At 42.9% G+C, this 14,848-nt stretch overlaps 1 protein-coding gene across 6 annotated transcripts in view; it reads left to right on the forward strand.

Annotated features, from left to right (window-relative positions):
• Positions 1 to 11: 11 nt before the first annotated feature.
• The window catches only part of LOC142578913 (MBT domain-containing protein 1-like), a 48,357-nt gene continuing 33,520 nt past the window's right edge, over positions 12 to 14,848 (forward strand). For 5 of the 6 annotated variants that reach the window (XM_075688604.1, XM_075688602.1, XM_075688607.1 and 2 more), the window contains exons 1-8: positions 12 to 197; positions 1,154 to 1,313; positions 2,003 to 2,115; positions 2,853 to 2,934; positions 4,725 to 4,804; positions 6,310 to 6,439; positions 9,741 to 9,875; positions 14,249 to 14,337. In XM_075688604.1, the coding sequence (XP_075544719.1) occupies positions 1,154 to 1,313; positions 2,003 to 2,115; positions 2,853 to 2,934; positions 4,725 to 4,804; positions 6,310 to 6,439; positions 9,741 to 9,875; positions 14,249 to 14,337 (789 nt within the window). In that variant the 5' untranslated portion in view covers positions 12 to 197. Of the gene's footprint in view, positions 198 to 708; positions 1,074 to 1,153; positions 1,314 to 2,002; positions 2,116 to 2,852; positions 2,935 to 4,724; positions 4,805 to 6,309; positions 6,440 to 9,740; positions 9,876 to 14,248; positions 14,338 to 14,848 lie in introns of those variants that run through there. The other variant, XM_075688603.1, reaches the window with a different exon arrangement.

The raw sequence follows: 14,848 nt of genomic DNA on the forward strand, positions 1-14,848 counted from the left end.
TATTGAGTCACACTTCAGCGGCTCCCTCTGGACGCAAACTGCAGAAAGTAGATCGCGCCAGTCAGTCCGCCCGCAGCATAGCGGCTCTTCCCACTTTTCTTGTCGTGGAGAGTTTGTTGCTGCGGCATAATAATTCCAAACCTGCGTTGCCTCTTCACCGCTGGCTGCCAACAACGATGTTTTCCATACTGTGAGAGGTGAGAAAGTCTCTCTGAGGTTGTGAAAAAGAACGACAAGTTTGTTGAGCGATCGCGCCGAACGCCGCGAATATTTGTCAACTCTGTCGACGTCTTGCGCGTCGCTACTTCTCTCACTTGTGTTTCAATATTTTGATCGTGTGGCAGCCGTCCGCATGGAAGGTACCCGCCTTATCCGTCACTGCTGCCGCTTCGCCTACAGGGAAATAAGAATCGCTGCTGTCGTGCGCTTCGAATGGTGACCTCTCTCCTTGCCTGTTGCGTATGTTTGTATTGGTCGGGTTCACGCTGCGCTCTCCATAAATGGAGCATAAGTTCGGCATCATCTTTGCGATAAGGTGTACAAAACAGCTGCGAATCCCGTTAAGGCTGCGCTGACTTGCCGTTTGTCGCTTTTCGCGAGTGCCTGCCGAGCGTCTTCGCGCACAGTCCAACTGTTTTTGTTACCGGAGCAACCCGTGTAGTTTATGACGTAAAAGAGAAAACCAGATGAGCTGATGCTTCGAGTTGCGCGACGTCTGCGATAAACGAAATATCGAAGCAATCTCGGTGCGACCGCGGTCGACCGAAAGGACGGGAATAACGCTCCTTGCATATTTGCTACTCCCTTTCGTGCAAGTTGCCGCGCGTTCGTCTTTTTTCCCACAGTTAGAGCTGCCGCAGATCGGTTTGTTATTGGGTCGCGCTGTTGTGTTGCCTTAGCAGATGGAGGGAGGGGCGCTGGAATACTCTGAGGAGGTTACAGCCATTCCTTATGTGCACAGGTCTCGCGTTCTGTCGCAAGCACACTTCGTAGTCGGCGTTGAATATGGGGGTTGAATGCAGCATTTTTTCAAGTAAGGTCGGACCGTGCTCTGCGGGTTGGAAGTAAAGAAGGTGACGTGTTTCCGTGTTCGCTTTGTATCGCAGCTGCTGCGCTGTAGAAATTTTGACACAACGCTTGCGTCCATGTCCAGATGATGACCGGACGAGGCGTCGTCGACGATGATGACGACGAGACTACAAGCTCGAGCGAAGGCAGCAGCTCCTCTTCGGACAGCGAGACCAGCGAGGCTCCTCCGAGCGCGCACAACGGCACGAAGGCGGTCGTTCCCCCCATCCGCAAGGATGGCATGGGTACGCTTACATTCTTTGTTTTCTATTTTACACGAGTATAGGTCATTGTCAATTCGCTGTGCCAGCCGTGACTGCGGGTTACCCTGCTGCCCAGTGGTGTCTGTAACAGAACACAGGTGACTCTGCCTTAGCATAACTGAAGCGACCCACAAATATGTACTACATGTCTTTTTTGCTAAGACACGTGCCAGGAGCATAGCTGTTTGTATCTGTAATCGGTTCGAAGCATATGCTATATGAAAAATTATCGTAGCTTTCTTTTTCCAGCATGCTACATGACTAGCAGCGAAACTTTTGTGATGTGACAGATATGTTATCTGTTTTGTGACCGCTATTATGCCTTTTTTGTAACCACTCATTTGCACACCCACTCTGCAAGATAAACAGTACAACCTCTTCACTCTGCTACTTATAGTTTTTAGTCCACATTGCTTCCAGTTGAGGAAGAGCAAACACATGTATCTACTTTGCAGTGCTTCCCTTGGTCTCCAAAAGTTCTGGTTTCTTTGATTTTCACACTTGCTGATTATATTGTTCATGTGCGCAGCATGAAGGTTAGAGTGATTACTTAGCTGTCTGAAGTGCCATAGTCTGCCCCCTTCCAAACTTGTGCATGTATAGGCAGAATTGGTGCACAGCTACTGTATTCATGCTCAATTTAACATTTTCCTTGCTTTAATACTTTGCAGCTGTCTGTGAGCGATGTGGAACCGTTGGTGTGAAACATGCATTTTACTCCAAGACGAAGCGTTACTGCAGTGTCCTCTGCTCTAGAGGGCTTGTCCGAGCCGGGGGTGGAAAGGTTAGCCATATAGCCTTCAATTCTCCTTGCTTTCTTCATTAAAGCCAAGCTGTACTACCATACACTAGAGTAAGGGGCAGCATACTGGGGTGTTGGATCATTGCATGCACGCACGGTTGGCCGCTGCCTATTACAGACACGTGAACCACGGAATAACTCGGGGTAACTGGTTGTAATGGCTAAGTAATGGAAAAAGGGCAGCCCTGTGTTGCATATAGCAAATGGATGAAGGCAGTGTACAGTGTGGTTCACAGCTAATGAAATAAGCCAGCAAGCAGCCTGCAGTTCGAAGGTAAACCATTCATGGTTGCCATCAAAAGTGGTGTTGATGCACTGTGTGTGAATGGTGCCACAAGTAGGGCCAAATACTCCAAGCTATGCGCAGCAAAGCTGGGCAGTTGTAGACTTGCTGCATTCCCTGCTCTTGTTTGCCCTGTAAACGGACCACAATGTAGGTAAACATAGGCGCAGGAGGCAACATAGTTTTGGCCCTACACTTGAGAGCAAGTTGTGGCTTGCCTCTTGTGACAGGATGTAAAACTCCCCTCATTGTTTGATCTTGTCTGCTTGTTCTTGAATACCTAGTTTCACAGGTTATTATTTTTTTTTTCAGCTAGCCAGGCTTCTACTCAGTCTACAAGTGCTAATATATGTACCTAGATAATTTCCATAGCTCGCGCAAGACACTTAGTGTGTTTTATGTTATTCTCTTCTATTTTTTCCTTTGTGTTGTCTAGACATCGTCTTCGCAGAACCTGACCAAGCGTCCTGTGTCACAAGCACAGCGAAATGCTCCACACATTTTAAAGCCCAAATATGGTGAGCCGAATATCACTGTCACTTTACTTTTTCTGAATTCTGATAGTATTGCCAATTCATGTATTAAAGCGATTAGTGAAACAAGATACCTCTTTATGTGGCAGTTCCTTGTGCTGCTCTTAAATACCTGTGCCTGCATTCACAAAAGTTGTCCAGTGTGAATGTTGTCCATGGTTGATTGAATGGTTTTGCTGTCATACTGATTGAAGCCAGCAAATGAGGAAATGTGCTTATGGAAGTCAAATTATGTAAATTCTGGGCCTTGTTTCTTAGGTGTGAAGTGAAGGCAAACGTCTGCTTACTTGTGCACAGGATACACTTGTGGTTTGTCTCTGAAAGCAAAGTGGGGAAAGCATGGTCATTTTCTCCAACAATACTACTATGAAATCCTCAAAACACTACAAACCAGCCTAATGCTGCTTCCTAAAGCAGTCTTGAATAAAAGAGTGCTACGAAGACGCGGACTAAAAGAGGAACATGTACGACGGACAAGGCGCCTCTTTTAGTCTGCGTCTTGGTAGCGCTCTTTTCTTCAAGTATGCAAAACCAACTCACCCACATCAAGCTTCTGCTGCTACAGCAGTGAGATGCCAATACATAGCAGGTTTTCCTCGTCAACCAGAACTTCTTCTTTCATATGTTCTTCTATATGATTTCCACGAAGTGCCAAAGTGGAAATCAAACAAGAACTTTAACATGATTTACACTCATAGAAATACCTAAGTTACAATGCACGCAGAGATGTTATTTTTCACAAAAATGTCCCAGAAACATTGTCTGAGAAGTTGTTGCAGGGCACAGAGATTAGACTTGTGAAGGAAACTTATGTTAAAACTAGGTGAATAAATGTTTAAATGATATTGTGCGACATAAAAACGACACGGACGTGAAAGAAGACGACACATCAACTCGCGTTTGATGTGTTGTCTTCTTTCACGTCCGTGTCGTTTTTATGTCGCGCAATATCATTTAAGCAATGGATTACCAACTTGCCCGGACTGCTGCTCTCATTGAATAAATGTGTTTTCTTTTGTGGTGAAATGCAGTTTAAACTTTATGTTCTTTTTATTATTGCTGCAAGATCAGCAATAACAAAAGAGTCGGACATATTTATTGGGAGAATAGAAAATATGTGTTGATGTAAAACTTTTAGAATGTAGACTGTTTCTGCGTTTTACAGGGAAACCAAAAAGAAACACTAAATTAGTAAGGACTCGTAAAATATTTTTGAGGAACTCTATTTTTGTTCATTTCACGGTAACAGGTAGATCAAAAGAAATAATGAAAGTAAAAGTTCCATTTTCCAAAATTTTGTGCCGAAACAACAGCACAGGTACGTCATTGTGATGTCGCGAATTTCGAAGCACCTTTTCATTTTAGAGTTGTGGCTCAGTAAAAGTTCTTGAAAGTTCTTGAGTTTAGTCTTTCACTCTCTTAGACAACAGTGAAGTCCATCTTTACCTATAAAGAAGCTGGAGCAGACACCTTCGAATTCATGACGTTGTGACAAGTTGGTATGTGAAATTCTAAGTCACAGCTGTCACTCGTTTTTCTTTTTTTTTTTTGTGCCTTTTCTGGCTTGCCAAGTGGCTTCTTGCGGCAAGAGTGGCTTTATTGGCATCGCAGAAGTGTAATTTACTGACACAGCTCCTTCGTGCCCTTTCTTAATGCCACTTTAATGCTGTGGCTATGCCTTCCATTTTCTGTGCTTTCAACATAACCAAGTGAAGGAATGTGTGTAGTACTTGCTGTGACAACCTTGTCTTCTGAATGTTTGTTTGGCCACACAGAAATGGTAACTTCCTTTGACTGGAAGCCCTACCTAATGAAGAGTGACTTTATGGCAGCACCCGTCTCCTGTTTTAAGCATGTGAGTACACACTGTCCTGAAGTCTGGAAGCCAAACATATTTCCTGGTACTTTAAACTGTGGTGACGCTTAGCGCTTAGGTTAGTGCCTCCTTTCCAGAGACCCTCCCTCCTGGCACATGGCCCTCAACTTGTATGGCACTTTCATCACGAGCAAGCGCAATCGAAGTAGTTATGCCTACAGAGGTTTGTGGTGTAGCCTGCCACCAATAATTTTATCACATTCATGACATATAATGCGTCATGTGCTTAATTATTTGCAAATGTAATTACACACTTCCTGATGTCTCGTGGTGCACAGATACTCTTATTGAGTGCAACATGGGTTGTTATCCAGTTACTCTAGTTGAGTAGTCATTTGCTGGTTGCATTATTTAGTGAACATGTTTTAGCAGTAATGTATGTTCTATAGCATGTTTCATGGTGGAAAACAATACTCAATGGTGGCATGCTTCCTTTGTCATAGCTGAAGCTCCCTGTATGAGGTGTTTAGACTTGTCGCTCAGCAGCCAGAAATGTTTCAAAGACTTACAAGGCCAGGACTCTGAGGACAACAGCATTCCAACGTGAAAATCGCATTAACAATAGCATGTCAAAACAGGGCCGATGAACTCATTCTCTGCGTATATAGTTGTGAAATTCGAACATGGTTCAACGAAAGTAATGCTAACATTGATATCTTGTTTTTCAATAATTGCTAAAATAATATTTGAGCTTGTAATCAGTGCAGTCAAATATATTCTTGAGCAAAGTACAATTACAGTTGCAGCCGGTTCTGTTTTGTTGTTTTTCTGTAATCTGCGTAAGACTAAATTTCACATAAAGTCTGTAAGGTGTGTAAAATCATGAGCATTGACTTCATTTGGGACATATTGCACCAGGACACCAGCGTCACTATGTCAATATGATGTCACGCATTAAAAAAAAAAAGAATATATATATATATACACACACATACATACATACATACATACATACATACATACATACATACATACATACATACATACATACATACATACATACATACATACATACATACATACATACATACATACATACATACATACATACATACATACATACATACATACATACATACATACATACATACATACATACATACATACATATATATATATATATATATATATTCGGCATATATATTATGGAACAGTGAAAGTTCTCAAAGCTTGCGAAGTTCGGTCTTTGGCTCCTTTAGAATACAATATAATGTAGGCAATTCTTACGGACAAAAAGAATTAACTAAGCCCCCAGCAGGTGCTGTGAGAATCCATGATTAATCAACATATTTTTCTCTTCACTGTGCTTTTAATGTGCTTTTTGGATATGTGGATTGTTTTACTCATACTCATGGGGGCACTATGACAAAAATGAATTGGCTTTCCCGCAGCAGCAATGCAGTCGTCAAATGGTTACTCACAAGCACTGAAGAGTGCAAGCGTCTCTCTTATTGTTGAAATTTCTCTCTGGCCTTTATGTTTAGGTTGCCTTTGCCGATTGTTGGGATAACGTGACTGTCGGCATGAAGGTGGAGGTTGAGAACAGGGACTGTGAGAGCTTCAAGCACATCTTCACAAGCTTCTACTGGATCGCTACTGTGGTCAAGATAGCTGGTGAGTTCGCAGCACAAGTCTGGGACTCCAACTCTTTGGTGGCTCAGTGACTGCTGTGCCATTCTGCTGCTAAGCACGAGGTCACACAGACGGGTACAGAATGAAAAAAGAATGCTCGTTTATTGAACTTTATCTGCATCTCTACAAACTGCAAGTAGTTGGAGCGAATCCAGAAACCTGTGCTAAAGGTGTCTCATAGCCACTGTGCTTTATTTAGAATATTGAAACCTACCGGTCAGTTAAACATCATCATAAGCTAATCTTTATGTCCACTGTAGGACAAAGGCCTCTCCCAGCGATCTGCAATTACCCCTGTCTTGTGCTAGCTGATTCCAGCTTGCGCATGCAAATTTGCTCATTTCATCACCCCACCTAATTTTCTGCCGTCCTCAATTGTGCTTCTCTTCCATAGGAACCCATTCTGTAACTCTAATGGTGTGTCGTTTGTCTGCCCTACCCATCACATGACCTGCCCAAATCCATTTTTTTTCTCTTATTGTCAACTAGAATATTGACTATCCCCGTTTGCTCTCTGATCTACACCACTCTTTTTCTGTCTCTTATTGCCACGCCTAAAATTTTTCGTTCCATCGCTCTTTGCGCTGTCCTGAACCTGTTCTTGAGCTTCTTTGTTAACCTGCCCCGTACGTTAGCACCGGTAGAATGCAATGATTGTACACCTGAGCGCACTGGCTCAGGTCGTCCTCTCTGTCTTTCCTGTCAATAAATTCTATTCTCTCTATATTCTTTTCTATGGCATTGGTAAGCTCCCAGTCAGGCTTTGGTGATGCCTGCCGTATGGGCTTCAATCCATTTTTATCCTTCTGTAAGTTTCCTTCGTATGATCAGGGCCCCCCTGTGAGTAATTGACCTACTGTAAAACCCCAAGAGATAGCCCACTTAAATCAAGAGAAAATCAAGTCAAAATATGAGGTGGGCTAACTTTTACTGCCGTGGGTAACTTTCAGGTTGGTAACTTTCAGTTCTTTTAAGCGGGTAGCTTAGTCAGGGGTGTATTATTTTTCGGGGGAAGGGCGTCTCTCAGGATTTTATGGTAGATAAATGTACTCTTGCACAGACTTTGCACAGACTTTGCACAGACTTGACTGGCGATCTTGATTTCTTGTTTCCTTGCCAGGCCGTTGAACATTACCTTTGTCTTCTGCATATTAATCTTTAACCCTACTCCTACACTTTCTCGGTTAAGGCCTTCAATGATTTTCTGCAATTCTTCCCCAATGTTGCTGAACAGGACATCACATGCAAACCAAAGGTTGTTGAGATATTTGTCATTGATCCTCGCTCTTAAGCTCCCCCAGTCTAATAGCTTGAATACCGTATTTACTCGCATAATGATCGCACTCGCGTAATGATCGCACCCGTGAATTTTGTCGTCAAAATTAGATTTTTTTATTTCCTCGAACTTGCCGCAGCGATATGTTGTGTGCCAAGTCTAGCTAATAATGATCGCGCTTACCATCTGTCGAATGCTACGCGAACGACTCTTCAAGACAAGCCAAGCGGTCTGCACGCACCAAACATTCTTAAGTAGATGCCTCATTTCACTACTTTCATCACTTTCCGCACTTCCATGACTAAAAAAGGCTGCAACCAAACTTGCCTTTATTATGTGTAGGCTTTATAATGGTTGTGGTCAACAACAACAAAAAAGGTACCTTTCGATTCTTTTCATCTGCACTCGTGGGCACGCAACAAATTGCGCGCGGCAATGATAGTAGCCACGTTTACACTGATACGTTAAAAGTGTACCCTATTCATATGCCGACGCTTGTAACACAGCTAAGATATTCGCCCACCCTTAGCAGAAACGTGCCGTATTAGGATAATATTGAAAACAGATGCCGCAGTTTCCGCAGTCCGCCGGCCATGCGTTTCTATGTCACTGGCAGCTAAGCGCGCCAATCTGTTTCTGCCCCCTCAAAGTGGACATGGCTACGTTATTGCCACAAATTTGCAGATATATGATATTATTCATTACTGATACAGAAGGAACTGTTTCAATGCACGTAATGTACTCACGAGAAGAAAAAAAAATCTCTTTCGGCACGTTCGGCTTGGTCTGCCGGCCGCCATTTTTGTTTTGATGTCCCGCACCCGCATCCCACAGCAAACGCGGGACGAAAAATTTTTTTTTCTTTTCGCGGGAAATTTAACTTGCGTAATGATTGCACCCCTGAATTTGCGCCAGTTTTTTCTGACAAGAAAGTGCGATCATTATGCGAGTAAATATAGTACTTCTTCCAAGAGTCCAATGAGTAGCATTGGAGAGATTGTGTCTCCTTCCCCGACTTCTTTATTGATAGGTAACTGCTTTTCTACTTTTCTTGTAGAGAAACGAGGTAGCTATACAATCATTGTGGATATTTCCCAAGATATTCACACATGCCTTCTGTTCTCTTTGATCATGCTATGCCTCCGTAATTACTGGTATCTTTACTTAATCAAATGCCTCTTTATAATCTATGAAAGCTGTGTAGAGAGGTTGAGTGTACTCCGCAACTTTCTCAATTACCTGATTGATGACATGGATGCGATTTATTGTAGAATATCTCTTCCTGAAGCCAGCCTGTTCTCTTGGTTGATTGAAGTCAAGTGTTACGCTTATTCTATCGGAAGTCATCTTTGTTAAATGTATCATACAGTACTGAAACCAAGCTAATGGGCCCATAATTATTGAATTCTTTGTCTCTAGTCTTATGGGTTAGTATAATGTTGGCATTCTTCCAGCTTTCTGGTATACTTAGGTCGTGAGGTATTGCATATAGTCAGTAATTGTGTATAATTATAGTTACATATATAAGTGTAAACGTCAACTAATAATGGGCACTTAAAGGGTCTGAAGAGTTGCATATTTAATTGACTTGCACACTGTGCCAATCCATACCAATGAATCTGAAATCACAGGTACTACCATGTGACACTTTCCACTGACCTGGCTGCCAATCATTATTTTAATGCCAACTTACGACCTATTCACTTGGGATTATGTTAACCATAACTTAGCTGTGACTGTGACTAACCGCAGCAGTGATAATGTGGGCAGGTAGCTGTCCTGGGTTTGATAGCCGGACCGCGACTTAATTTTTCTTCAGCGACAAAGCTTGCATTCTGAGAACACCGAAAGGGGTCCTTCAGTACGCTATGTTCCTGTCAAGTGAATGGCGGTCATGGGTTCAGTCATGTGGAACTTTCTTCACCTTGTGTATGTCTGCAAAAGTTATCTGATTACAGCAGAATAGATTTGTTGATGGTATATTTTTCCTATTGCTCGCAACACCAGGCTACATGGCCAAGCTTCGATACGAGGGATTTGGAATGGATGACAGCAAGGACTTCTGGGTCAACCTCTGTGTCGATGCAGTGTACCCAGTGGGCTGGTGTGCATCACAGGGAAAGCCTCTTATACCACCAAAGAGTGAGTATTGTGCTCAGAGTGCAGTGCATGGTATTGGCATGCTGTCCAGACTAGAAAGCATTTGGAACTTTCTGTGACTGTGCTTGTGGCACATCAAGCAACAGTTCCCATGTACACAAGTGTCATGAGTTGTACAACTCTCCTGCCTATTTTTCTCTTGAAAGGATGTTTGTTATGAATTGCATGACCCAAATGTGATATTCTCATGGTTATCCACAACAGGTATTTAAAAGGGCCTGAAACATGTTTCTTTGGAGCCTCAAAAACAGCTTGGAATGAGTATGGTACTTCCCAGGAATATAGAGAAAATAATTTTTTATTGTTTTCTATATTACTGAAATAAATACTTCGAGCTCGATATTTACCTTTCTCATTCACCCTCAATGTCCTCCATTCCAAAGGAGTGGAGGAGGACTGGTGGCAATAGTGACGATGCCCCACCTATGAGGGTACGGCGACAGGGCTTGTCACGAGCACCCCACAGAGGCCACGGTATTTACGCCATAGAACTGTTGGTGCACGGCGGGTCTGGAGCACACTAACTGCGTGCTCTAGCCTGGCCATGCTACGTCGTGTGGGCTGGCTTTGTCCTGCAGGAATATTAGGTAAATCCAGATTGCACACTTTGTAGCACTTAGTATAGAGCAAGTCTCACAAGCACTGTCCGAGAGTGAGTGCACACTGGCGCGCGTCACTTGTGGAAGCTGAGCGGCATTCATTGCGCTGTGCGGCAGGCATAGTGTACCTGTGGTCAGGGCTCCAGTTTCACTTAAATTGAAGCTAGTTGATCGTTCCAGACTAATTGAAAATGGCAAGACCCTGCAGCTGCAACGGCGATAAGCAGTGTGGGCAAGGTTTCATTCCAATGTGGGCACGTGCAGCCAAGCATGAGAAGACGATATTGCCTCATGCATCTTTACTAGATGTCATCTATTGGCCAATAGCAGCTGTGTATGGGAATCTGCAATATGAAAAAGTATGGCAGCTGCCAACAGCCCAGTTGTTACTTCAGTTGAAAAAGGCTTCAGTTGAAAAGAGTGTTTGAGAAAAAGGTGATTTCTTGCTCCGCCTGCGAGCGTCATGCTCTGCGCACAAGTGCAAAATTTGGCTGCGATGTTCACAGCAGCGTATGCTACCTGCGAAATGTTTTTTCACCAAGCTCGAGAGTGTTTCAGGAGCCCTTTAAGCCATGATGTTGTAGGAACTGGGAATGAATCACCGAGATTGATTTGAAGCATGCACATGTTCTAAAGAATGTGCCATGCTCTCAAGTCACAGTTATGTTTGAACTGTGGAAAGCTTTTAGTGACGCGGTGAAATAGTTCTTGATGCCTGAAGCTCGTTATATTTTTATTATGTTTCTTGCTATGCTGCTGTCCAGCTTTTGATATGAAATTCTGAACTTTGTCAAGTGTTTTGGCATATCATTGAATATTGCTAGATTTTAGTTGAAAGGTGCGGTACATCGTCTTCCCACTTCGAGTCACCTGGGTCTAGAACAATGGTGACTAACGGCCACATTCAAGTTTCAAAAGCTTGTTAAATTTAGCAGCACTTGAGCGTAACTCTGTGCTAGATAAATATTATATAGACGTGTGTGAGTATTTGAAAATTTCGAATATTATTGAATATTATATTTTTAGTATTTGTACAGTTAAAACTCTATGTAACGAAACCCGATTTTACGAAGTTCCCGATCTAACAAAGAAATTTACACTTTCCGGCAGGTACCCATAGGGTTCAATGTTATCATCAACCTGAATTAACGAAACAAACTTGGTCAAACTCGATTTAATGAAGTTTTTCCTGAAATAAACGACTAAAAGAAGCGATGATTTCTTTCCAATTTTGACACAGATGGGTTCTTCGAGTGCGCACTCTAAAGCTATAATGTTAAGATACCTGGGCGCCATGGTCACATCCCTAGCTTTATTTTGACGAGGCTGCATGTCGCGCCCATGCACAGAACAGCCAACTCAACACTGCCTCAGTAGGGCCGGCGGTGGTGGCCTTCGTTATTTCATGGTTTATGCGACAGATGGCCGGATTAGCGGCAAGTACAGTGCCGTGGTAGCCTTTGCATGTCACTATGTTACAGTTTTAGATTTCAAATGAAGGAAAAATTCCTCTCTCGATTATATGAACTTCCCGATTTAACGAAGTAATTTGAGTGTTGTCATCACTTCGTTAAATCAAATAGAGTTTCAACTGCATTGGATTTGAAAACTAGGTATTAAAAATTTTTCTAATATGTTATGGGATACGAGTATTCTAAACAAATCGAATATATTGCCGGCTGTGCAGGAGAAAACATGGTTATTAGCATTTATTTCTATCTAATCTAAAAAAGTGTCTGATTTTGTGCTGAATTTTGCGAAAATTTCATGCTGCTGGCGAAATTTCGCTTGTAAGACGTGCTTAGCCACTGGACATCTAAGCTTTGCAGAAAAGCCATCCTCTCATTAGCAAGGGGCACGGGTTTGCAAACAGTGAGGGTGCACTCTTTTGTAGTTTCCACCCCCAATCCTGAGCTTATTGCTTGAGAGAAAATGCGATGAGTGATGTCTGGTACAGGGTCAACTGCCTCTGACTTTGTGAAAAATTGATGTAGTATAATAAGGCACAGGTTGGTGAGAACAGACAACTAGCAGAAATTATTCAATTTTCCAAAGCTAACATGAGCCAAATACACAATCTTCTAGTATAACGGCTTACTAGGTTAATCTTTTTACCTATGACAATGTAATTGCAATGTTCCAACATGTTAAAATAAACCAGCTTGCTAATAAAGGCATATAATTATTCGATATTCAATTCGATGTTCGATGCTAAGTATTCGTATCCAAGCTGACAGTCACCTGGTGTTAGTGGGCACAGTTTGCAAATGCAGCATCCAGTAATGACAGAGAAAGGAGCTGAGAAGGAGACAGGATAGCATGAAGCAGCATTGATGCACATTTTGTTTTATGCCATTCATTGCTTTGTGCTATAGTTCAAAGCCACAAATTAGTTTAATGAGTCAGTTATTCGATGAATGTTTTTGGTGGTGTAAACAGAGATTTCAGCTTGTTAATTGCAATTATCTTCGCTTTTCAAGCTACTGTGAGATGTTAAAGGGGCCCTGAACCACTTCTCACAGAAGTCGAGAAATGCATTTTAAGTTAAATTAGACCATCTCAGAAATACTTTGCCGCAAAATGTTCTTCAATGGGTTCAGCAGAAGTAGATTTATTGGCAATCAAACACATCATTCCAGTGCTTCTGCTCCTTCAATGATTTGAACTGCAAAGGCTGCGATGGAGCGAGGTATGCCCACAACACTCTGCCTGCTGTTCAAATTTGATTTTGGATGTTTATGTAGATGCCACTGTTTCTGAATTTGGCACTTACGACACACCGAACGCAGTTTTCTTTAGCCAGCCACAGTGCACTCAGTCATTGGACTCATCACGGCACCCCATGGCATCCACAGTACTTACGCTATGTAGCAGACCACAGCTACATGCAACTGCAGCATTTGCTTAGTGCACGAACGGGCTGGAGTGTGCGTTCGTGCTCATGTTCTCCTGTGTGGCTGTGCTACGTGGTACGGACCCACTTTGTTTTGCACCAGCTTGACTGACGGATAGTAGCCACATCGAACTTGTGTATTTTGAAACTATCAATAGCTAATTACAAAGCAAAGTCTGCCAAGGCAGGAGTGGCCAAGAGTGAGTGTGCGCTGGCAAGGATGCATGTGGTCTGACCCTTAGTTTCGCTTGATTGAAGGCTAGTTGAGTATTCAAAACTAATCGAAATAGCAAGGCTTGATGGCTATGACACTGATAAGCAGTGTGGCCTATGTCGAATTCCTATGCAAGCAGCTGTGGCTGAGCATCAGCAGATGATAAACAGTTTCTCACGGAAGTACATAATTATTATCGAAATTTGAAAGCAGATTTTTGCTTACTTCAGCCTGTCTATTAAACTGTGTCAATAAATATAAACAGTAGGAACAGTAGGAAGAAGTGCACTGATCCAGGTACCCTTCTTGATTGATGTCAGCTATTGGCCAATAGCAGCCGTGTATGAGAATCTGCTATATCCCAAAATAAAGCGTCCAGAAAAAGTGAGAACCAAGTTTCTGTTGGAAAGGGAGCATTTGAGAAAAAGGTGACTTCGCGCTCTGCTTGCGAAATCCACGCACCGCGTACGACTGCAAAATTTAACCAAAATGTTCTCAGCAGCATATGCTATACGTGGACTGTGTTTTTTCATCATGCCCAAGGGGTGTTTCAGGGCCCCTTTAATGACACTTGCACTGTAATTATAGGCACTGTCTGGTTTTGGAGCTCTCAGCAAAACACCTCTGTGCATCTTTCTCCTCGTTGCAGCGATTGAGCACAAGCATGGCGACTGGAAGCAGTTTCTGGTCAAGCGGCTGACAGGTGCCCGTACTCTCCCAACAAACTTTCATGCCAAGGTACGGAGATGAGTCCATGATTTACTTCGAAGTGCAGTAGAACCTTGTTGATATGTTCCCGTTACGTACGTTTTCCTCACACCAGCATTACAAATCGAGAACACAAAAAGTGACCCGATAGCATTGCGAAAATTTTTTACTGGTTTATACATTCTCAGAAAACATGATTTTTTTGCACCAATGTTCAGTATGTCACCAAGCTGCGATCGTATGATCCGGCCGCTAGATCCCATGTAAACAAGAAAATGCGTGATGCGCACGCAATCGAGAACAGTTAAAGAATGGCACTGCTATAACAACTGCAAAGAGGAGTCACGTGTGGCAAGCAATGTGCGAGCACTGCCGAGGCATCGCTTTTGTGGGCCCCAAAGGGGCCTTTTAAAAATTGCGAGAAGGATGATGCAGCAGCCTGTCAGCTTGAGAAATCCAGAAGAAACGCTAAGGGGAGATCCAACAAGCATCTCGGGCAATGTACTTCTAACTGGCTTGCATGAGACTACCCTATGTCTGT

The sequence above is a fragment of the Dermacentor variabilis genome, chromosome 4, assembly GCF_050947875.1.
Source record: "Dermacentor variabilis isolate Ectoservices chromosome 4, ASM5094787v1, whole genome shotgun sequence".
Lineage (NCBI taxonomy): Eukaryota > Metazoa > Arthropoda > Arachnida > Ixodida > Ixodidae > Dermacentor > Dermacentor variabilis.